At 44.8% G+C, this 25,789-nt stretch overlaps 1 protein-coding gene across 5 annotated transcripts in view; it reads left to right on the plus strand.

Moving 5' to 3' along the window:
- Positions 1-25,789, plus strand: part of stxbp5a (syntaxin binding protein 5a (tomosyn)) — a 222,239-nt gene that overhangs the window by 10,191 nt on the left and 186,259 nt on the right. For all 5 annotated transcript variants that reach the window (XM_038805189.1, XM_038805151.1, XM_038805169.1 and 2 more), the window contains exon 3: positions 15,375-15,456. In XM_038805189.1, coding sequence (XP_038661117.1) covers positions 15,375-15,456 — 82 coding nt within the window. The remainder of the gene's footprint in view (positions 1-15,374; positions 15,457-25,789) is intronic.

Genomic DNA, 25,789 nt, shown 5'->3' on the forward strand with positions numbered 1-25,789 from the left:
AGAACAACCAGAACAGGGGCAAAGGAAAAAGAAGCGTGTCACTACCACCCAGCTCTCTGTTCATCTTTCCTCAACTCCCTGTTTGAATCTGCTCAACTGACTTCCTCTTAAGTCAAACCACTGGGTGTCCTCTTGTCTGTGACTGCATTATCCTTCATAACCCTCAGTCTTCAACAGTGTTCAACACAGTTGGCAACACTGGCCTTTTTCATCAACTTATCTCCGTTGCCCAGCTCTGTGGGACCGACATTGTGTTCTATCCAGATTACACGAGTGCGTCCCCAGCAATTGCTTCTCCGTTGCCTGCAGCATCACCTTTAGGAAATGCTTCCTCATCTATATATTGCACCTCTCTGCAAGCAAAGGATAATTTTCCATATCTCTGCTGTTTGCACCCAGTTTGACCTCCTCTGTGTCTCAACCCCTCTGATCACCGCTCTGCAATCAGATTGCCTGTCTGACATCAACATGAACATCAGCCACTGTTTACTTGCTACTTAACTCCTACCCCTTTCTCAACTATAAGCTTGGACTGTGCAGGCCCAGTTCGCAGTCTGGGCCCTGTTTGATCTTTAGCTGAGATTCACGCCACATCCTGTTCAGTCAGCTACATAAATTTATTTTTGCAATATTGCTCAACTCAGTTGCTGGAACCCTTATTTGTGCATCTGTCATCTCTAGTTTCTCCTGTTCAACTTTTTTAAAGACCCATTGAAGTTTTTTTACTTTAATGGTGCTGCATGACTGTGAGTCATTGTTGGCAATTTCTCCAGTAGTGATATTGCAAGGTGGCCACAGGCTGCAATACTGCAGTTGTAAATGTTGAAAGGGACTGGGTATGGGTTGGTGTTACGAGATCACTCGTGTTGGCCTAGTGGGCAGTTAAAGACTTGAGGAAGAGCTGAAGACTGATAGTAGCAGGAAGACGTAGTAGTGGAACTTTAACCTGTAAACTCTGGGTTATCCTTGATCTTTTGAAAGAAGTGATTAGAATTTTGGAAGTAATTAGAATCATAGAATTCACAGTGCAGAAGGAGACCATTAGGCCCATTGAGTCTGCATTGGCCCTTGGAAAGAGCACCCCACTTAAGCCCACGCCTCCAACTTAGCCCCGCAACCCAACCCAACCCAACCTTTTGGACACTAAGGGTATCATGGCCAATCCAGCTAACCTGCACATCTTTGGACTGTGGGAGGAAACCAGAGCACCCGGTGGAAACCCACGCAGACATGGGGAGAAAGTGCAAACTCCACACAGTCACCCGAGGCTGGAATTGAACCCGGTACCCTGGTGGTGTGAGGCAGCAATGCCAACCACTGTGCCGCCCCAGTAAGTAGAAGTTTGCACCACAGAAGGCTATTCAACTTCATTGTATTGATGCCATATTTCTGCTAGTGCGATCCAAATCTACTTTCACTGCTGTGGCCCCTCCCATAGCACTGAATCTTGTGCTTTGAATATTCATCCTATTTTCCCAGAAAATATGCTTTGGTCTCTGTCTCAGCCACTCTGTGCGAACGATTCCATGCTTTTAATTACTTGCAGAAATAAGCTTCTCTTAACCTCGCTTCTCTCTCGTAGTGACTAATTAGTGGCTGTCCTGCTAATCAAGTAGTGTTTGTAAATAGCTGCCATGCTTTTTTGGGAGTGAATCAAATTGTTGAGGAAAATGGGTTGAACAGGACACGATCTGAGAGAACAGATGTTAATGTGGAGGAAGCAAATGAAACCTTGTTGAAGTTAGAAGTGAAGAGTTCTGTAATTAGCTTCTTATCGAGTGGGTATTTCTGGATGGATGAATTACAATGGGTCAATGGCTTTGCTTGTCTGTAATTGTGTTGTAGGAGGCGACATGTCTTGAATTCTAGATGGAGCATGGGTTGAATGATCAAGAGGAGGAAGAGAATTTAAAGTAGCAATACATTCTGGGCTTGGGGACTGAAGCCGAGAAGACCAAAAATTATTTAGTTGTCTGTGGCCTCCACCTTTAGAAGAACTTGCATTTTTATACTGAGTCTTTCAAGACCGTGGGAGATCCCAAAGTCCTTTACAGCCCACTGAAGTATAGTCACTGTTATAATGTAGGGAAGCATAGCAACCAGTTTGCCTACTGCGAGGCCCCACAAATAGCAATTTCATAGTGTAGCCCATTTGTTTCTTAGGTAGTGATTGTGGGATAAATATTGATGAGGGCATCAAGGAAAACTCCTCAGCTCTTCAATGAAGTAGTGCCAAGGAATTATTTATGTCTGCCCATTTAGGATATTCCGGTTTTGGTTTAACATTTTTGCCAAAAGTTGATCCATCAGCAGTGCGCTGCAGTGACATGTATTGTGTGACCAGGATTTGCAGTTTATACTGCAAAGACAAAAATTTGTACTTTAGTGCCTTTAACATCCAAGACACTTCACAGGAGTACAATTGCATTAGAAGCAGTTCAGAGATGGTCCACTCTACTTCCTGGAATTGGCAGGGGTGGGGAGGGTTGGTTGTCTTACAAGAAAGCTTGCGCTGTTCGAGCCTTTCTCAATTAGAGTTTAGAAGTATGAAATTGACCTTATTGAAACATTATAGATCCTGAGGGAACCTGACAGAGTGGGTTGTTTCCCTTTTGGGAGCGACTAGAACTAGGGACGCTGTTTTAAAAATAAGGGGCCCTCTAAGACAAATGAGAATTGTTTTCTATGGGTTGAGAGTCTGATAAATTCCTTCCACAGCGAGTGTTAGAGGCAGGGTGAACGAATATCTTTAAGGCAGAGGTAGATAGATTCTTCAATAACCAGGGAGTCAAAGGGTATTGGGATGGGGGGGGGGGGGGGGGGGGGGTAGGCAGGCAGGCAGGTTAGTGCTGTTGAGGCCACAATCAGATCAGCCATGATCTTATTAAATAGCAAAGCAAGCTAGAGGGGCCAAATGGCCTGTTCATCCTAACTTGTATGTCTGGATATATTATTAAACAAACTCGACACTGAGTCACGTAAGGCGTTATTAAGGCGGATGTCCAAAGGCTTGGTTGGGGTACATTTTAAGAAGCAACTTAAGAAGGAAAGAGAGGCAGCAAGGTTTAGGAAAGAGAATTCAAGAGCTTAGGCCTTTAGCACCTGAATGTACAGCTGCTTATGGTGGAATGAAATGAATCGGAGGATGTGGAAGAGATAAGTGCAGATGTAGCACTGGGTTCACGGTTGGATGATGCGCTGTTTTGTAAGGCCAGGTATGTTAGACCTTGTAATGCATGTTGCATTTTGCTAAAGTGGATCTGTTCCCTTTCGGTTCCAGCCATTGTTATCTGGTTAAAGAGCTTTACAGATTGGAATATGCTCATCAATTTCAAACTACATGTTGAGCACCTTGTTTTTGCATCTGTTGCAAAGTGTGATGACTGACATGTGATGTTTTAGTCTGCTGCACCTAATGGTTTTAATATATTAATTTAAATAGATTGACTATCAAATCCTACTTTAAACTTTGCGGTGGTGATTAAGTAGGATGCTTTCAGGTTCAGCATTTAATCCATTTACCACATCTCAGCCCACCAGCAAAATCTGTCCCAAGTGCCCCTGAAGATAATTCTCTTTTTACTTGCCCACGTGGTAATGTATCATCAGCAAACTTAATACCATTTCATTTGATATTGTGAGCAAGGAAGTTTGCAAAGATTCTTGTGGAAGTTCATTACTTTCTGGCAGAACATTACTTGTTTCAGGTCTGCTCTAGATGTTCCTTTTGGGTCCAGTGTCATTGGTTATGATTATAAATGGATCCTGTAGGGCAGCACAATGGCGCAGTGGGTAGCACTGCTGCCTCATGGCACTGAGGTCCCAGGTTCGATCTCGGCTCTGGGTCACTGTCCATGTGGAGTTTACACATTCTCCCCATGTTTGCATGGATTTCACCCCCACAACCCAAAGATGTGCAGATTAGGTGGATTTGCCACACTAAATTCCCCCTTAATTGGAAAAAAATGGCGTACTCTAAATTTATATTTTAAATTTTTTTCAAAAATAAATGGATCCTGCATCCATCTCCTATGATCAGGGGTGTATTTGTACTTGCAAATATCTGGTTACTTGTTGCTATAACCTGAGAGACATGACACTGAGACCCCTAATTGTATTACTTTCTGTGATCTTTCACAAACACCACCTGCATTTTGCCTTGTCTTCTGGAAAGCAGATTGTTAACATTCTACTTAGAGCACATTGTAGATTAACAAACTTCAATATCTGATGAGAATAGTTTTCATTGAAATTCTATCTCTTTCCTTTCACTCCTTGCAACATCGAAAAATAATAAATTGATAAGTTAGCCCTTGGTGTAGCTTCATAATGCAAATTGGTATCCCTGAACTGACACTACCTTTTGAAGGAAAGTTCTATTCCTCACTGACCGTCTGCATGCAGGTTGAATTTGAAACAGTCTCTCCATTGCAAGCAAGGGAGTGAGTGAACAAGAAAACGTGATCTTTGCCCTTCCTCCAATGCTCTGTTGAGGATTGATTCATTGGTCAAGAATCTAAATCAAGAATCTAAACTACCCTCACTCCATTGTATGTCACTGAAACACCAGCTGGAATCCTGCACTCTATAAATGGAAACCATTTGAACATTGTATCCAATTCCGGTGTCCAGTTGTGACAATGAGCCTCAAACAAATGCATTATGTAGAAAATAATAATCTTTTATTGTCACAAGTATGAAGTTACTGTGAAAAGCCCCTAGTCGCCACATTCCAGCGCCTGTTGAGGTAAGCTGGTATGGGAATTAAACCCGCGGCGCTGGAATGCTTGTTCTGCATTACAAACCAGCTGAGCTAAACCAGCCCATATGTTGGCAGGTATGTTGGCAACTTCATCTGGTCGCACTAATGAATCCAATGTATGAACTAGATGTGAGTTAACCCTTTGCTAAGAGAAATTAAAATGAATGATTTCATTATATAAATTGATCTGAAATCCCTTCTACATCACATAGATAATCTCAAACTTGGCACTGTTCATTTTTTTTTAATCACCACCCTATCCTGCTTCATGTCCAATGAATCCATATAGGCAATACTATTCAATCACATCCTCAAAGAATACCAGTAGGCTTGCAAAACTTGTCTGATTACTGCTCATTTATGCTGAAAGTGTCCCAGAGTACCTGTGCTCTTTAGCTTTTCATTTACAGCAGCCCTTGGAATGTCTGAATGTTGTCCCCAATATGAAATTAAGCTAACTGTAATTGTCGAGTTTGTCTTTTATTTTTAATGTTTCATCATGACTATCCGTGGTTCAGAAAATATTAGCCAAAGCATCTTTAATTTCAGGGAATAAACCCATTAGATTTATGGACAATTAATCCTATGTTTTGCACAGGGAAACTTTTAATGTCCGCCTGTGCTACTGAATATTCTTGAGTTTGTGAAACCTGATGTGAACAAACCATTCAGTATATCTGCCATAACCTGAACACCCAAGTAGTTTTACCCAATTTATTCTTGAATCGACACCCTATCCTTCGATTTCTATCACTCTTCCTTATTTTATCTCAGTCATGGTTCTCATAATTCTTTTGTTTTCTTGTGTCAATTATTTTGCTTTTTTCCCTGGTTCCATCTACCCTTCATAACCATTGCTTTAGGTCCAGCTCTGGTTTTCATTTCTACTTTGTTTTTCATGACCTGGTTAGTTACTCTTGACAACCCATAATAAAAACTCTTCTCTGGGCCTGAGAAATCAGTGATAAGTGTAATAAAGTATTAATTGGTAATGATCAAGTAAGCAGGTGGACAGGATGATGATCAATTGGCTCAGATAGCTTGCCACTGTTGAGGTCTGGTTTTGATTAAAGTTCCAACAAGGCCCTAAAAGCAGCACGGTGGCACAGTGGTTAGCACAGCTGCCTCAGCATCAGGGACCCGGGTTAAATTCTGGCCTTGGGTGACTGTGGAATTTGTACTTTCTCCCTGTGTCTGCGTGGGTTTCCACTGGGTGCTCCAGTTTCCTCCCACAGTCCAAAGATGTGCAGGTTAGGTGGATTGGCCATGCTAAATTTCCCTTGGTGTCCAAAAAAGGTTAGGTGGGGTTATGCGGATAGGGTGGAGTTGTGGAGGTGTGGGTTTGGGTGGGATGCTCTTTCCAAGGGCAGGTGCAGACTCGAAGGGCTGAATGGCCTACTTCTGCACTGTAAATTCAATGATTCCATGATAGTTTTTGAAAAGGTGACTAAGGTTGTGGACAAGGGATGTCTATGGATGCTATTTATATGGCCTTCTAGAAGGTATTTGATAAAGTCCCACATAAGAGACTTAACTAAGGTGGAAGCCCATGGAGCTCGGGGCAAATTATTGACATGGTTAGGAAATTGGTTAAGTTGCAGGTAACAGTGGGGGGGGGGGGGGGGGGGGGGGGGGGGTAAAGGGTAAATACTGTAATTGGCAGGAGGTGACTAGTGATATACCACAGGGGCCTGTGCTGGGGCCTCAATTATTCACATTTTTCATTAATGATTTGGATGATGTAATAGAAAGTCATGTATCCAAATTTGCTGATAATACAAAGTTAGGTGGCATTGTAGGCAGTCTAGATGATAGCATAACATTGCAAGGAAATATTGACAGACTGGATGAATGGGCAAAGTTATGGCAGATGAAATTCAATATAAGCAACTGAGAGGTTATCCATTTTGGATCAAAAAGGGATAGAGCAGAATACTTTCTAAATGGGAAGAGGTACAATGGACGTCCAAAGAGACTTGGGGGTTCAGGTCCATAGATCTTTAAAATGCCACAAACAAGTGCAGAAAATAATCAAAAAGGCTAATGGAATGCTAGCCTTTATATCTAGACGATTGGGACTTACGTTTTCAGGGGTTATGCTGCAAATATATAAAACCCTGGTTACACCCCACTTGGAGTACTTTGAGCAGTTCGAGGAAGGATATATTGACCTTGGAGGTGTACAAAAATTATACCTGGACTACAGGGATTAAGCTAAGAGGAGAGATTATGCAAGTTAGGCCTGTTTTTGCTAGAATTTAGGAGGTAAAGGAATGATGTGATCAAAGTCTTCAAGATATTAACAGGGAAAGTTCAGGGTAGATAAAGATAAACTTTCCACTGGCTGGAGATTCTAAAACTAGGGGGCATAGTCTAAAAATTAGCACCAGAGAGTTCAGGAGAGATGATAGGAATCACTTCTTCGCACAAAGAGTGGTAGAGATTTGGAACTCTCCCACAAACAGCAGTCGAAGCTGGAACGGTTATCAGTTTTACAACTGAGATAGATAGATTTTTGTTACGCAAAGATATTAAGGGCCAAGGCAGGTATATGGAGGTAAGTCACAGATCAGCCTGTTCAAACTGGGTGATTTAGTTCTGTGCTCCCCTTCCTAGTGTAAGTTAAAAGGATGATCATACAGTGAATGAAAGTTGAAATCTTACCAATGCATTTTGTGAATGTAAGCTTTGTTTTGAAATAAAAAGCTGGAATTGATAAAAGTGACCATGAAACTGTCGAGTTGTCGGTAAATTCCAACTGGGCCACTCGTGCTCTGAAGAAATGGAAATCTGCCACACTCGCCCAATCTGGGCCCATCTGTAACTCTAGTCCTAATTTGTCAACTTCTCCTGCCCCTTTATCCCAGGAATTTGAAACCTTTCATTCAAGAGCAATTTTTATTTTGGTTCTAGAGCAATTTTTATATTGGTTCATGGGATTTGGGCTTCGCTGGCTAGGCCAGCATTTATTGCCCATTCCTAATTGTTCTTGAGAAGGTGATAGTGAGCAGCCGCCTTGAACTGTTGCACTCCGTGGTGTAGATACACCCACAGTGCTGTTAGGAAGGCAGTTCCAAGATTTTTAACAGCGATTATAGTTCCAAGTCAGGATGATGTGTGAATTGTAGGGTAACGTGCAGTTGGTAGTGTTCCCATGCACCTGCTGCCCATGTCTTTCTAGGTGGTCGGGGTTTGGAGCGTGCTGTTGAAGCTTCAAGTCTTGGTGAATTGCTGCAGTGCATCTTATAGATGGTACATACAGTTTCCACTATGCATCAATGATGAGGGTGTGAATGTTGAAGGTGGTGGATGGGGTGCCAATGAAGTGGGCTGCTTTGTCCTGAACTTCTTGCGTGCTCTTGAGCTGCACTCATCCAGGCAAGTGGTATATATTCCATCACACTACTGACTTGTGCTTTGTTTTTGTTTTTTAAAAAATATTTTTATTAAGGTATTTGCAACATTTTTATAACAATAACAAAAACAATAACATTAACCTGGCAAAATAAACATTTCCCCACCCGACCCAATCTTCACACACCTCAACCATCTAACACCTATCCGCCTGCCCCCCCCTTCAGAATGCTGCTTCTGCCGACATTTTAATTTTCTCAGAGAAAGTCAATGAACGGCTGCCACCTCCGAGAGAACGCCAACATTGACCCTCTTAAGGCAAACTTTATTTTCTCAAGACTGAGAAACCCAGCCATATCACTAACCCAGGTCTCTACACTCTGGGGCTTTGAGTCCCTCCACATTAGTAAGATCTGTCTCCGGGCTACCAGGGAGGCAAAGGCCAGAATGTCAGCCTCTTTCACTCCCTGAACTCCCGGATCTTCTGACACTCCAAAGATCGCTACCTCTGGACTCAGCACCACCTATGTCTCTAGCACCGTGGACACTGCCTTCGCAAACCCCTGCCAAAACCCTCTGAGCTTCAGGCATGCCCAGAACATGTGGACATGGTTTGCTGGGGTTACCGTGCATCTCGCACCTCTATCTTCTATCTTGAAAAACTTGCTCATCCTCGCCGCTGTCATGTGTGCCCAGTGGACCACTTTAAATTATATTATGCTAAGCCTGGCACATGATGAGGAGGGATTGACTCTGCTTAGGGTGGCCGCCCATAGACCCGCCTCCAACTCTCTTCCTAGCTCGTCCTCCCACTTGCACTTAAGCTCCTCCACTGGGGTTTCCTCCGCCTCCAACAGCTCCTGGTAGATATCTGACACCTTCCCCTCCCCCACCCAGGTACCGGAAACTAATCTATCCTGTGTCCCCCGTGGCGGCAGCAGTGGAAAGACCAACATCTGTTTCCTCAGGAAGTCTCGCACTTGCAAATATCTAAAACCATTCCCTGGCGGCAGTTTAAATTTATCCTCCAGCGCCTTTAAGTTGGGAAAGCTCCCATCTATAAACAGATCCCCCATCCTTCTCATTTCTGCCCTCTGCCAGCTCTGGAACCCGCCATCCAGCCTGCCCGGTACAAACCGATATTATAAATCGGGGTCCAGACCGATGCACCCACATTTTCTTATACCTCCTCCATTGCCCCCAGATCCTCAGTGCCGCCACTACCACCGGACTTGTGGAGTATCGGGCTGGCGAGAACAGCAGAGGTACCGTTACCAATGCTCCCAGACTGGTGCCTTTACATGAGGCCGCTCCCATGCCGACCCCTCCCCTATTACCCACTTCCTAATCATGGCTATATTAGCCGGCCAGTAGTAGTTGCAGAAGTTCGGCAGCGCCAACCCACCCTCCCCCCGACTACGCTCCAACAACATTTTCTTCACCCGCGGGGTTTTATTCGCCCACACAAAGCCCAAAATGATCTTGTTCACCCGCTTGAAAAAGGCCTTAGACTTGTGCATTGTTAATGGTTGACAGGCTTTGGGGAATCAGGAGGTGAGTTACTCTGCATAATTCCTAGCCTCTGACCTGTTCTTGTAGCCAGTGTTTAAAGGATTGGTTCAGTTTCTGGTCAACGATAACTCCCAAGATGTTGATGGTGGAGGATTCAGCGATGGCAATGCCATTGAGTGTCAAGGAGCAATGGTTGGATCCTCTGAGTCTAAAGTATCTGATTTTCTTCCATTCCAAATTGATCCAATGCCTGGCACTAACAGTGATGGTGGGAATTGTGGGAAGAAGTAGAGTTGCATAAAGTGAAAGGGGAGAGATTCGCATGGAGTGGTGGGAGATACAAGGGTAGAGGGAAAGTGATGCACATGAAGCAAAGGGATAGAAATACAGGAGTGAGAGGGCAACATGCACACAAAGCAAGGAGGCAAGGGAAGGACATACACAAGTTGAAGTAGAGGAAAGAGACACGGGCAGGATGAGAGCCACTCAAATGTGAAAGGCGAGAGGGGAAATCACTTATTTGGCAAGTGAAAGGCTGAGAGTTTGATGTATATCTTGCCTGTTTGCTCGGAGCGAATGTGTCTTTGAATATAGAAACAAAGTATTTTGCTTGTGAGCTAGAGGATTCTACCTCAAAATTGGTTATGTTCCTCTTGGCTGTTCCCAAGGGGATGCAATGAAATACTTAATTCTGTTCTCTGGCAAAGCATTTTCACAGGCTCCTGTGTCAATGTTTCAGCTCTTTACCCCAATTGCCTCTGCCTCCATACACTCATATGCTTTGTTACTATGTTTTCAAGACTGACCAGCCTAGACCAAAAAATATTCATGGCACTGGTACTTTCAGTGCCCACCTTTCCCTCACAGTAGCCCCCTCCTGTACCCTCCCCCAGTACCGGATGATTGACGGTCCTAATTTTCGCCATGGCCCCGCAATCTTCAGTAATCCTATGTGTATCACATAATATAATAATCCTGTACTGAATAATCTATCCTGTGTTAAACAGTATAACACCCTTTATTATCTACAAATGTTACATCATTGGTAACACATTGATTACATGGTATAATATTTTTGTATTGTATAATTTGCTGTTACACAATATAACACCCTGAATTATATAATAATTCACTGTTTCCTATATGATATAACATCTTGTAATGTGACATGATATAGTGTTCCATAGTGGCTGCACAGTATAACTACTGGGAAAAGTAGAACCATAGTAGTTGACAGCATAGATGACAGCCATTTGGTTCATCATGTTTGCACTAGCTTTGCGTTTGAGCCGCCATGCTTTCCTCAATGCCATTAGCTTTCTCTGCTACAAGTCCTTGTCCTATTTTCGCTTAAACTATGCATTGGACTCTGTTTTAACCACTCTCTGTGGTCAAGTTTTCATTCATTCCATGTTTTTAATTTTAATACTTGGTCAGTTTTTGGATTTATGAACTTTTTGGTGTAAGTTACACTGCAATTCAGCCTTTGAGTTGCGAACTTGTTCCTTGAATAAAATACCATTATTATAAATCTCTGTAAATCAATGTCTCCCCCGAGCATCGATTTAAATTGATAGCCCATCATTATAAAATGCAGAATACAGCATTCTATCTCATATTATGTGCTGTGTGGTATGTCATACTACATTATCTAATTTAGTGGGACAACCAATGTTATCATGAGGGGCTGTTGATCAGAGGGGTATATTTATTGAAGGATAAGTTTAGGTAAAACTTTCTTGATAAGTGAGGAGGTGAAAGGCTATGGGGGTAGGTGGAAATGTCGAGTTGAGGTTGCAATCTGATCAACTGTGATCTTATTAAATGGCGGAGCAGGCTTGAGGGGCCAAGTGGCCTACTCTTCTAATATGTGTGTTGATATGTTTCATGTGATCAGAATATGGCAAATAATGGGCTGGGTTCTTCATCAGGTATCCCGAAAGTGTATTGTGATTTATAGTAATCAGGATGAAGTCACTCATCAAAGTTAGCAAAGGATGTGCTGTATAGAAAACGGAAGGGTCAGATATATATAAGGTTCCTGGGTCAGATGGATAAGTCCTGGGAACGGTCAGTACAGTTTGTCAGTAACAATCACATATTATAAGCCAAAATTAGCACTTGGAACGTCCGAGCACTCCTCCAATGTGGCAAGGTGACCCAGGTACTGCAAAAGATGAGAACCTATCCACTTGACATTTTGGGCATCAGTGAGGTATGGTGGACGATCGAGGATGAATCAGCGATCGAGATGTTCAGCCCAAGTGTTAGTTGGCCGGAAGCCAATAAGCTATCCAATCATCACTGCCAGATTCCACGTCAAAGTCGCACTAAGTTTATTTACCCACAAAACAGACACAAAAGGAGAAGGATGAATTCTACCACTAATTGTAGGACATGCTGGATGAGGCACCCAACTATGATATGAAGCTCAATGGCAACCATCGAGGACTGAACAGTATCATTGAGCCCCATGGGACAGCAAGTATACTCAGCATAAATGGTGAGCATCTGCTGGCCTTCTGAAACAGCAATAGACAGAGCGTTGAGAATATTTTCTCAAAACACAAAAGGTTATGGAGGTCTCTAGATGGTAACACCCTTAACGAGATTGACTACATCAGCAATAGATGGGGACACATCCCTGGAAGATGGCCAGACTTGTCAAGGTGTCAAGATAGAATTAATTATACTACCGCCTTGTAGTTAGGCTAGATACTGTGCTAGATACTAGATACTACCTGATACTGGAAAAGACAGCAACCGCAAAGTCATTTGCAATAGAAAAAATAGAAGGGCAAGGACATGCTGGACAGTTTCCCGTTGGCTCTTTTCAATAGATTCAAAGTACTGTTGAGATTGGGCAACATGTAGGAACAATGGAAAATAATCAAAAGAGGGATTATGGAGAGTGCAGAAAATTGGGCAGAGGAAGCAACAAAGAATGGTGGATCACTGACATGGAGTGAAGCAGAAAATTGGAGTACGGTCACTAAATATTTGAAAATTGAATGCTTAAATAGCTAGAGTGGTTTATAATTTTTTTGTGGTGGTGATATACCTCCATGAGTGTGCAGAGTACAGCAGCTGATATGAGTCATATTTACAAGACAATCTATGTCTGAACCAAGCTGGGCATGCAAGGTGGTTTACTATGCGTTGTTGGAGAGGATTCAAGCTGATGTACTGATGAGGAGGAAGAAAGTAGAGTAGGCTGCTTGCCAGACCAAGCCAGCTTTAGGTATAGAGAGAAGGGAGGAAGATTGAAAAATTCTAAGTAATGAGGGAATGCTGGTATGTGACAGAGGGGGGCGTTTGAGAAGAGATAGCACAAAGTATTTAGATTCATGGTGAGAACAGAACAGAGAACTTGCCTGAGAAAAGCATTTTATAATATGATTAGAAAGGCATTATGCTTAGATTAGTTGGAAAGAAAAATGACCACAGAACCAACTATCAATGGGGAATCTTTGGTATCAGTCTTACATCAGTGGTGCACTTTCACCTCTTGAGCAACAAGGTTATGGGTTCAAGTCCATACCAGAGCAGATGATCTGGGCTGACACTTAGTGTAGCAGTGAGAGACTGCTGCTTTGTCTGCTGTCTTGCCGATGACATATTAAAACGAGGGCCAATAATGGTTGAAAGAAATAATGCAAAGAAATACCAAGAGTTCTTCCCACTGTTCTGACCAATGTTTGTCCCATTGCAGTTTGTGAGGTTTTTGCTGTGCTTGAACATTTGATTCAAAGGTAAGATTGCTGCCATGTGAGATGCAGTTTACATGGCAAAAGTACTTCATTAGTTGTGAAACATTTTTTGGTTGCTTTGATGTTGTGATTGGCACTTTATAAATGCACGTCATTTTTTTCTTTTGAACAGGAAATAGAGTGAAAAATGAAGTGCACTCCAGTAATGAGGAACAGGAAGTAGGTGGGGTTCGTTATTGAAATATTCACATTTGAAACTGAGGCATTTGGCACTTACAGGCAGGTAACAAAATCTGCAGAGATATTTGGCAGCACAAAAGGGTAGCAATGAAAATAAGTAAATAATCTAGGGCTGTTAAATAGCATTTGTAGTTAGAAGATGATTGAGGTAGTGACAATTTAAACTATTAAAAGATGGAGGCAAAGCTTCTAAAATAGCGAGTGAGGGAAAGGCAGTGGCTTTAAAATAATTTTCCTTCACTTTTCACGGAAGAGGTGGATAGGATTGTAGCCACCAACCAAAGTTTGGAACGGTTAGAAATAAGTAGGGTATTCTAAAAGTTCTGTGGGAAGACAAATTGATGCGGATGGCTTGAGGGTGGGAAATGTCACTTCCCTCTTCATAAAGAGTCAGAAATAAGTCAGGAAATTACAGGCCAGTTAGTCTCATTTTGATTAGTGGGCAATTACTGATCTATAATAAAGGATGAAGCTATTAAGCATTTTGAGAAGCAAGTTAATTAGGGTTGGTCAACTTGGATTTCTTAAGTGCAGGTTGTGCTGAAGCTCCTCGTGGAATTGACCAAGAATAGATGATGGAAATTCAGTGATGTCGTTGCATAATTTTTGAAAAACACAAATGAGAGGTCACACTTGCAATATAGGCAAACCCGGCAACCAATTTGCAATGCTATTCCACAAGCGACAATGATGCAAATGACCAGTTAATCCGTTTTGATATTGGTTTAGGAATGAAGGCACAACATGTCCGTGAATAGTATAGTTGGATCTTCTGCATCACTGGAACAGGCAGTGTTTCAGTTTCACTTTCATCCAAAAGTGGTACCTCAAACAATGCGGTTCCCACTAAATAATACAGTACTGAATTGAAATGTTGGCTTGCGATTGTGTGCTCGAGAGGACTGCAGTGAGGTTTGAACCCATGACCTTGCAAGGACATGAGTACTACTCACTAAGCAAAGTCGGCACCATGCAGCAGATAATTAGAATGTATTTTTGGAGAAGACAAACAATTACTTGCACCTTCAGCAATGATTTTGCTGCAGCAGTTAACAGCGTTACATATATCTCAACAATTGCTCTTAATAGAGTGTGATTTTAAAATGTTATTTTACCTTTGATGAGATTCTATATATTCAGCAAATCTGTGCACCCATAGGCAAAACCAGCCATTATGCTGCAGTGAGCCTGTGGTATATTACCAGAAATTGAACTCCAGGCCCAAGGCTACATGTGAATAACAATCTCAAAAAGCGCATCAATTTATTCAATAGTTTGCAGCTGCTGTCTGCTGAACCACTACATTGGGGAATGGAAACCTTGGCACAAACTTAAAAAATGAAGAAAAACTGAAGGTGCACAGAGAATGCAGATCGGCCAGCATTTGGATGAGACTCCACCTGCTGGTTTACCTATTTGGGACGTTGCCATCTTTTATAGTCAGCGTGACAATTTTCCTTTGTCAAAATTGGGTTAAGGGCTACATCTGAATTGCCTTCTGCACAGTTTTAAAACCACAGCACATGAAAGAAATTATGAACACTGCACAAAGTCAATTTTCACCCTAATCGGCAGAAGACACATGGCGTCGGAGCTTATGGTTGAGGATCCACATAACTGTGGCCTTGTACTTGAGGCCTTTAGCATAAATCCTGTGTCATTGATACCACTGTTCCTGAGTTTTTAGTGTGTGTATAGTAAGAACCGTCGCCCAATGGTTAATCTGATGGCTTGGTAAATATATCTTGGTAGATCACTAGGAAACGCTAACTTTCCTTAACCATGTGAATCCTCAGCTTTGGACGACCGGGGGTGGAGTGTTACTGCCAACACGACAGTGCTGCAGGAGTGATCCAACTGCAGTTTTTGGTCAATGAGGTTAGTTGTTTGATTTGGAGAAATTGAAATGTTCAGAATGTTTCATTCACCTGTTTAAAGTCAGTATGGATTTGTGATGCATTACACAAAATTATTTTGGCTGCAGTCGTTTAGACATTCGGATTGTGTATCTTGGAAAAATAATACAACTCGGAGGGCAGCACGGTGGCGCTGTGGTTAGAATTGCTGCCTATGGCGCTGAGGACCCGGGTTCGAATCCTGGCCCTGGGTCTGTCCGTGTGAAGTTTGCACATTCTCCCCGTGTCTGCGTGGGTTTCACCCCCTCAACCCAAAAGATGTGCAGGGTAGGTGGATTGGCCACGCTACATTAACCCTTAATTGGAGAAAAAAATAATTGGGTATTCTAAATTTTAAAAAAAAATAATTGTATCAATCATAAACTTCACCAACAGGATTGAATCAGTCTTTTGCATGTAAATGTATAAATTTGTTTTTTAAAAATTAGATTATGTTGAATGAAAGTAATTTTTATACTATTCCTGCAATTTTGCTGACGTGGATTGTATGTTTATGGGATCCAAATGATATTTACTCTAAATGAAGCTGAACTCAATTGGGGTTTTCTGTTTGCTTCTAAATCTCCTGAATTTGATTTGTGATCTGATGGGCCTGCTCTTTCTGCTTTCCAGATTCATGATCTACAGAATCTTATTTCACAATTTGACAAATATGTTTCTTTAAAATTAAGGTTTATACTTGACAATCCTGTCACCTTTGCATACACAAGGTTCAATGATGCATAACATATGTCAGTCCTTCATTGGGATTTAATGCATGGCAACCATGCCTTCCGAAAGAGTGCCAGAAAATTGAGGATAGTACCCATATAATTCCTTCTTGAGCAATAATTGTACTTTAAAAGTTTATAATTATTTCCCACCTTTTCTACATCAATTTTAACTAAATACTATGTACAAGGGTGAAAGCAGGCAAAATAATGGTTTTTTAAGGTATTCATACTACGTGATGTTTCTAATAGGTTGTCCTCTCTACTCACTGTAGTATTCTGAGCCTGTTGTTGCTGTTGCCTGAGAGAAGATTTTCTTTATTACATGGTTGTCAAATGTTTTGCAGAAAGTGCACTTTCTCTCCACAATTATTTCAACTGGTTATTTAAAACCATGATTCCTTTTCTCCATAACTGTGTCTGGAAACTCCTTTCCTCTTCCTTCCTCACTTCTTGGCCACATGTAAAGGTCTTATGGATTTCTTTGGCACTTAAGATTGAAATCATTCATGCAGCTACTTATGGAACTACCTCTGAATTCCTGCTCGTCACCCACCCCTAACCCCACAACTAGTCTGGCTCTGATTTCCTGTCGCTTTCCAGTTCCTTTCTCATCTCTCATCAACGTTATTAATTTTCCCCGTTCCATGACCCGCCTCTTGTATCAATACATACCCGATAAGTTAATGGTCCTCTTGGCTTTTTTTCAAGACTGCAGTCCTCGCTCCTTTCTCAAAAAAATCCACCTTTGATCCATCCTATCTCAAACCTCCCCTTTTGTTTTGGTGTGCTATTGCATCGATTTGACTGAGCAAAGCGAAATACAAGAATGTCTGGTTATGCCACCTGAACTCTGCTCCTGTTATGAGAGTTTTGCCCATCTGATAACTGATTAACTTTCACCACAGTATCAGGAAGTAACAGTGATTCAGAATTCAGACACAATGCCTCACCTTCATGACCATTATAATGCTGCCATGAAAGCAAAAGCTTTAATTTTGTATGGGCACTGAGGAGAATTCTCCTGGTTGAATTAGTATAATAGGATCTTTACTTACATCCACCTGAAAGGGCAAATTAAGTCTCATCTGGTAGATGACACCTTCCTCAGTGCACGACTGCATTGAGTTTTCAAGTTCCTGGGAACTGGACCCACAGCCTTTTGACCTGAGAGGAAAGAGTGCTACAACTGAGCCATGACTGAAACCTTCAAAGGTACCAGGGCAGTAAATCAACACAGTAGTTCTGCTATATGGTACAAGTGCCCCACTGGGATAATTGTAAAAGAATATTTATAGACATAAATTATGGTGTGGTGCTCGGTGTTAATTACTACTTGTTTAGGTGGACTGCACAAACTGAACTAACTCATCAGCGTTTTGAAGTAGCACCTTCACCTGAGCGAGGGTGTTTATGTATTTAAAATGCAGGCCACGCCCAACAAGGTTATCAAATCAAACTAACCAAATTACATGCAGGTACCAAAAATCTACAGATTTGTGTGTTAAAGGCGACTGACTTCTTGGAGGTGTTGGTGACCATGTCCCAAAGTAACCCATTTTCTGAGAATTGGTCAAGCAGAGGTGAGCAGCTGCATTTCTGCCCAACATCTGAGTATCAACCCAGGAGCTGCTGAGTCAGCTTGGATATTGCACAATCTACTCGGAGCTGAAGTTTGCTTTATGTATTGCTTTGCCTCTTTCGGTTTTCTTCCGAGATCTGCAACATGTATGATTAGGGAATTCATGGGAAATATAGCCCTGTCATATAGAAGAAAACCAAACAGCTTGTATTTATATAATGCCTTTTGGAACATTGAAGTTCCAAAGCGCTTTATAGCATGAAGTATGTGTCATGACCATGTAAAAGGCACTTCTTTAAAGTAGTCTATGAGCTAAGAATTTGTGTTTGTGCATCTAGCCCCCTTTTTAATTTGAGTGGTTCAATTTAAAATAGCCCAGCATTCAAACCTTAGTCTTAAACAAAATAAAGGTTAGATTATTACAAAACGACTGCTGGAAGTTATTTAGGTAACGGTGATAGTTTTAACTAATATACAGTTGGCACAATTAAAATACAGGTAAAGGGAAAGAAAGGAAAATGAGATTTCAAAACAGCATCTGAGGAATCATTGTGGGTCTGTTACTTAAATTCCTTCTCCAATGTGGAAGGTTGAATCTTTCAGTTTAGCAGTTGCAGTGGTTTCTGCCGTGTCTTTTCAGGTGGAGTCAACGGGCCACCAGGTTTTTGGGAGAGGGAGATTTCCTATTCATCACTAATTCTGTGGTTGCGTCACTTGCAGATTATATGGGCTCTCTTTGCAGAACGGCAGTTGATTTCTTAATACTTTCCTCTTTGTCCTCCTTTGCTAAGAGCCCTCACTGAAGTTGTTTTTAAGAGTTCTTCCTGGGGTTCTGCTGTTCTGAGCCAGACTTTGTGCAGTTCCAAAACTTAATGGCTGTTATCCCAAACTGTCAAAGCATACATCCAAACTAGGTATAGTCTGGGGGTTATATTCCCATCCATTGCCTATTTTAGCTGAGGTAATTAAACTTTTAAATGTCTCCGCCTTTAACTTAAAAAACATTTTTTCATAGTACCCAATTAATTTTTTCCAATTAAGGGGCAATTTAGCGTGGCCAATCCACCTAGCCTGCACATTTTTGGGTTGTGGGGGTGAAACCCACGCAAACACTGGGAGAATGTGCAAACTTCACACGGACAGTGACCCAGAGCCGGGATCGAACCTGGGACCTCGGCGCCGTGAGGCTGCAGGGCTAACCCACTGTGCCACCGTGCTGCCCCTCCGCCTTTAACTTGAATAGTTCCCATTCTCCTAGGTTTGAGGAGCTATTCACGTCTCCAGCGAAGCCACAATGAGTTTGTTTACCCTTGTGAGTAAAGCCCTTGAAATGAGAATTGAATTTCAAATATCTTCACCTTTCATATAGCCATCTGCAATCCATTTGGAGCCTTTGAAGCTTATCTACATTGCAGTTGAAAAGGGTCAGGTGACTTTCAGCAGTCATCTTTAAGGCTTCCTGTGTCCATTTAGAAGGAAGATTAACGTTTTTTTTTACAAAACTCTAGAATATCATAACTGCATGTCCATTACATATGAAATTAATCACTATTGCAATGTAGTCAATTTGCAAACATCAATAACCTAACTACCATGTAATCTATTTTTACTGTGTTGGTTGAGGAAAAAATATTGGCTTGGACACTTGAGAATGCTTTATCTCTTTGAGATGTGATGGGATCTTTTATGTCCACCTGAGAGCAGATGAGACTTTGGTTTAAGAACATATGAGATAGGAGCAGGAGAAGACCATGTGGCCCCTCATGCTTGCCCTGACATTGTGTGCTCATGGCTGATGATCAGCCTCCACTTCACTTTTCTACCCGCTTTCCAAATTCTTGATTTGCTGAGAGATCAAAACTTACTCACTCCCCACCTAGAATATACTCAACAATGAAACATCCGTCTAGGATGAAAATTCCAATGATATACTCAACCCTTTGAGTAAAGACATTTCTCCTCAACACAATCCTAAATGATCAACCCCTTATCCTGAGACTGTACCCCGTACTCTGAGTTCCCCAGTCAGTAGAAACAACCTCTCTCTACTTTGTCAAGTTCCATTCCTTCTATGTTTTAATGAGGTCATGTCATTCTTCCAGAGTGTCGGCCCTATTTACTCAGTCTCTCATTATAGGGCAACCCTCTCATCTCAGGAACCTTTATCGTCTCCAATGCAAGTATAATTCCTCTTGGATATGGAGATCATAACTGGGAACAGTACTCCAGATGCTGTCTCATTTAAGCCCTCTGTGACTAGCATGACTTACTTATTCTTGCACTTCAATCCCCTTACAATAAAGGCCAACATGTAATTAGCCTTTCTAATTGCATGCAGACTTGCTCCTTGCAAGAGTACTCAATCTCTCTGAACGTCATTTAAAGTTTCATACCTTTTCTAAAGTATTTTGCCTTTCTGTTAATAGTAACCCCTCCATTGCTCACATTATACTTCATCTGCCACCCTGATTTAACTTGTCTTTATTTCTTCCCTTCTAGCTTTGTATCCTTGTTCTGTGCTGTATTTCTCTATCTCTATCTATCTATCTATCTATCTATCTATCTATCTATCTAAACTAACTTGAAACATTACTCTGTCTTTGCCAAAGTAGTACAGTGGTTAGCACTGTTGCTTCACAGCACCAGGGACAGGGTTTGATTCCCGGCTTGGGTCACTGTCTGTGCGGAGTCTGCACATTCTCCCCCTGTCTGCGTGGGTTTCCTCCAGGAGCTCTGGGTTCCTCCCACAAGTCCCAAAAGACGTGCTGTTAGGTGAATTCGACATTCTAAATTCTCCATCAATGTACCTGACCAGGCCCCAGAGTGTAGCGACTAGGGGCTTTTCACAGTAACTTCATTGCAGTGTTAATGTAAGCCTACTTGTGACAATAATAAAGATTAATAATAATATAGATCTTAAATAGTTTTTTAAGAAATACATTTTATTCTGATTTTTCAACAACAAATTTTATCCCAACAAAGAAAACAAAAAGAAAAAACAGAACCCCCCCCCCCCCCCCCCAATACAAAGCAATAAATTAACAACAAGAAAGAGTAATAAACATAGAACCGTAAGAACAAACCCCCATAACCCGAGCGCCTCCTGCACTCCCGGCTCCGATGCCACCCCAAAAATAGCGAGCCCCCAGCCCGGATCCACCCTGGAACCAACCACCCTGGACAAGGTCCCCGCCAGCTGCCGCCTAACAAACTCCCAAATCTGCATATACCTAAAGGTATTCTCTGGGGGGAGACCCCACTTCCCCTCCAACTCCTCTAGGGTCGCAAACTTCCCATCAAGGAAGAGACCCCCCAACTTCCCTATGCCAGCTCAAGAACCCTCCATCTATCCTCCCTGGTACAAACCGGTGGTTCCCCCGTATCGGGGACCAAACTGAGGCCTTCACCTCCCCCCTATGACATCTCCACTGAATCCAGATTTTGAGGGTAGCTACCACTACTGGACTCGTAGAGTACCTTGCCGGGGGGAATGGCAGCAGGGCCGTCACCAGTGCCTCCAAACTCGTGCCTAAACAGGACGCTGCCTCCACCCTCTTCCATGCAGCTCCCTCCCCCTCCATCGCCCACCTACGAATCATTGCCACATTTGCGGCCCAGTAATACCCACACAGGTTGGGCAACGCCAGCCCATCCACCTCCCTGCCTCGCTCCAAGAATACCCTCCTCACTCTCGGGGCCTTCTGCGCCCACACGAACCCCAAAACCCTACTAACCCTCCTAAAGAAAGCCTTCGGAATCATGATGGGTAGACACTGGAAAAGAAACAAAAACCTCGGGAGCACCGTCATCTTAACCGACTGGACCCTGCCCGCTAGGGAGAGTGGCAACACATCCCACCTCCTAAACTCCTCCTCCATCTGCTCCACCAGCCTCGTAAAGTTTAACCTATGCAGGGCCCTCCAGCTCCTGGCTATCTGGACTCCCAAATACCTGAAGCTCCTCTCTGCCCTCTTCAACGGAAGCTCTCCTATCTCTCTCTCCTGGTCCCCCGTGTGCACCACAAACAATTCACTCTTCCCCACATTGAGCTTATAGCCAGAGAAGTCACCAAACTCCCCCAGGATCCAATCCCCTCTTTTCCTCGATTCCCTCAGTGCCATGGCCAGGGGTTCAATCGCTAGTGCGAAAAGCAGGGGCGACAAGGGGCACCCCTGCCACTCGGGACAGCCGAAAGTCCTCCAACCTCCTCCCATTCGTCATCACGCTCGCCAGCGGAGCACTGTACAGTAGCCTCACCCAACTAATGAACCCCTCACCAAACCCAAATCTCCTCAACACCTCCCACGGGTAACTCCACTCCACCCTATCAAAAGCTTTCTCCGCATCCATCGATGCCACTATTTCCGCCTCCCCATCCGTCGCCGACATCATTATAACATTAAGAAGCCGCCGCAGGTTGACATTCAGCTGCCTCCCCTTCATAAACCCCGTTTGGTCCTCGTGGATGACCTGCGGAACCACATCCTCCACCCTCCTGGACAGTATCTTGGCCAACAGCTTCGCGTCCACGTTGAGGAGCGAGATCAGCCTGTAAGACCCACACTGGAGGGGGTCATTATCCCCTTCAAAATCAGAGAAATTAGTGCTCAGGACATCGTCGGGGGCAAAGCCCCCCCCCCCCCCCCCCCCCCTCGCTTCATTCAGGGTCCTCACTAACAACGGGCCGAGCAGGTCCGAGAATGTCTTGTAAAACCCCACCGGGAACCCATCAGGCCACGGTGCCTTCCCTGACTGCATGCTCCCCAACGCCTCGATCAGCTCCTCCAACTCGGTTGGGGCCCCCAGACCCTCCACCCGCTCCTCCCCCACTCTCGGGAACTCTAGCTTATCCAGACAGCGGTCCATCCTGCCCTCCTCCCCAGGGGGCACCGACTGGTACAGCTCTTCATAAAAGGACCTGAACACCCCATTGATGTCCCTTGCACTCTGCACCAGATTCCCTCCTACATCTCTAACTCCCCCTATCTCTCTCGCTGCCTACCGCTTCCGGAGCTGGTGGGCCAGCATCCGACTTGCCTTCTCCCCGTACTCAATAACCGTACTCAATAACCGCACCCTGCGCCCTCCACTGCGCCTCCGCCTTCCGGGTGGTCAATATATCAAACTCTGCTTGGAGACTAAGACGCTTCCTCCAAAGCCCCTCTTCCGGGACATCCGCGTACCTCCTGTCTACCCTTATAATTTCTTCCACCAACCTGGCCCTCTCAACCTTCTCTCCCCTCTCCCTGTGTGCCCTAATAGATATCAGCTCCCCTCTAACCACCGCCTTCAGCGCCTCCCAGACCACCCCTACTTGCACCTCCCCATTGTCATTAGTTTCCAAATACCCCTCTATGCATCTATGGACCCGCCCACGTACTTTCTCCTCCTATAGAAGCCCCACATCTAACCTCCATAGTGGGCGTTGATCCTTCCCCTCCCCCAGCTCCAGGTCCACCGAATGCGGAGCGTGGTCTGATATGACTATTGCCGAGTACTCCGCCGCTACCACCCTCTGGATTAGCGCCCTGCTGAGGACAAAAAAATCGATCCGGGAATAAGCCTTGTGGACATGGGAGAAAAACGAGAACTCCCTACCTCCCGGCCTCAGAAACCTCCAAGGGTCTACCCCTCCCATCTGGTCCATGAACCCCCTCAGCACTGTGGCCGCCGCCGGCCTCCCCGTCTTGGACCTCGAACGATCCAGAGCCGGGTCCAGCACAGTATTAAAATCTCCTCCCAATATCAAGCCCCCCCCCCCCTCTCCATGTCTGGAATCCGGCTCAGCATGCGCTGCATGCAGCCTGCATCGTCCCAGTTGGGGGCATACACATTAACCAGCACCACCCGCTCCCCTTGAAGCCTACCACTCACCATTACGTATCTGCCACAGCTATCCGCCACCGCACTCGACGTCACAAACGACAAGCTCTTTCCAACCAAAATCGCCACCCCCCGGTTCCTCACATCTAGCCCTGAATGGAACACTTGTGCAACCCACCCTCTTCTCAGCCTCACCTGATCCGTCACCTTAAGGTGCGTCTCCTGGAGCATAGCCACGTCCGCCCCAGCCCCTTCAAGTGCGGCAACATCCGGGCCCGCTTCACCGGTCCATTCAGCCCCCTCATTCCATGTGACCAGCCTAATCGGGGAGGGGCGGGTCCTCCCCCACCCTCTGCGCCGGTCAGCCATAGCTCTCCCTCGGCTCACCATGTGCCCGCAGAACCCCCCAGGCCCGTTCCCCATGGTGGCAGACCCCCTTCTCAACCCACCCCCCAATCACCAGCAGTTCCCCTTCGGCTCTTCAAGCAGCAACACGGTACCTCCCCCCTATTCTCCCCCCCCCCCCCCCCCCCCCCCCCCCCCCCCCCCCCCACACACTCCAGCTAGGGCCCCCCCTAGCTGCGTAACCCTTCCATCGTGCTTCCGTAAGTCAGCCGACTGCTGCTGACCCCGGCTGCTCCCGCCACCCCAACGACCCCCGGTGCAACACAACCGCCACTCTCCCTGCCCGGTGCCGGCCCCTCCCACTCCACAGCCAGTGTGGGTAAGCAGCCTGCGCTTCCATCCCAAACCCCGGCCTAACACGCGGGAAAAAGAAGGGTGCGCGACCCAACGGGCCTGCGAAACAGCTCCCCAGCCCCCCTCCAGTGAAAAAGAAACAAAAACACCAAAATAAATAATTGAAGAGCCCCAAAAAAGCAAAAAACCAAAAAGGAACCAACAAAAACAGCAAACAGGTAAAAAGGATACCAGGGAGGACAATACCTCTGGGCAGTGTACATCAGTCCCCAGCACCCCCCAGTCCTCAGTTCGAGTCCAGCTTCTCTGCCTGGATGAAGGCCCAGGCATCCTCTGGGGAGTCAAAGTAGAGCTGGCGGTCTTTGTAAGTGACCCAGAGGTGAGCCGGCTGTAGCAGGCCGAACTTCACCCCCTTCTTGTGAAGCACTGCCTTCGTCCGATTAAAACCAGCCCTTCTCTTCGCCACCTCCGCACTCCAGTCCTGATAAATCCGGATCTCTGCATTCTCCCACCTGATGCTCCTCTCCTTCGCCCATCTCAGCACACACTCACGGTCAACAAAGTGGTGAAAACGGACCAGCACCGCCCTGGGCGGCTCGTTCGGCCTGGGCTTCCTCAGCAGCACTCGATGGGCACCCTCCAGCTCCAAGGGCCCTTGGAAAGGACCCCGCGCCCATTAACGAGTTCAGCATCAAGGTCACATAGGCCCCCAAGTCCGAACCTTCCAGCCCCTCCGGGAGGCCCAGGATCCGCAAGTTCTTCCGGCGGGAGCGGTTCTCCATCTCCTCCATCCTCGCTTGTCATTTCTTGTGAAGCGCCTCGTGCGACTCCACCTTCACTGCCAGACCTAGGATTTCATCCTCGTTCTCCAAGGCCTTTTGCCGTAACTCGCGGATCTCTGCGCCCTGAGCTGTCTGAGTCGCCATAAGCTTGTCCAATGAGGCCTTAAGCGGTTCCAGGAGCCCAGCTTTCAGCTCTCTGAAACAACGCTGAAGCAGCTCCTGCTGCTCCTGCGCCCACTGCTGCCACGCTGCTGGTTCCCTGCCCGCCGCCATCTTGTTTTTCCTGCCTCGCACCTTTCTCTGCTCCAAAGCCGATTTTCTGACCGCCCCGCTTTTTGTCCAGTCCATCCACCGGCAGATGATCGCAGCAAATGTGTTCCCCCACCGGGAAAAGTCCAGCCAGCGCCGCTACGGGCCCTTAAAAGAGCCCAAAAGACCGAAAAAAGCAGGAGCCACCGAACGCGTGGCTTAGCTCCGCATCACCGCAACCGGAAGTGAGATCTTAAATAGTTGAGGCCCCAGCACTGATCCTTGCAGCACTCCATCAGTTGTAGCCTGCCAACTTTAAAATGTCCTGTTTAGCCCTACTGCCAGCCTCTTGTTTGTTAACAAATTTTCCATGTATGCTAATATATTAGCCTCAACTCCACAAGGCCCTATCTTCTGCAAGAAAATTAGGGAAGTAAACACGTGGCTAAG

The sequence above is a fragment of the Scyliorhinus canicula genome, chromosome 1, assembly GCF_902713615.1.
Source record: "Scyliorhinus canicula chromosome 1, sScyCan1.1, whole genome shotgun sequence".
Classification (NCBI taxonomy): Eukaryota; Metazoa; Chordata; class Chondrichthyes; order Carcharhiniformes; family Scyliorhinidae; genus Scyliorhinus; species Scyliorhinus canicula.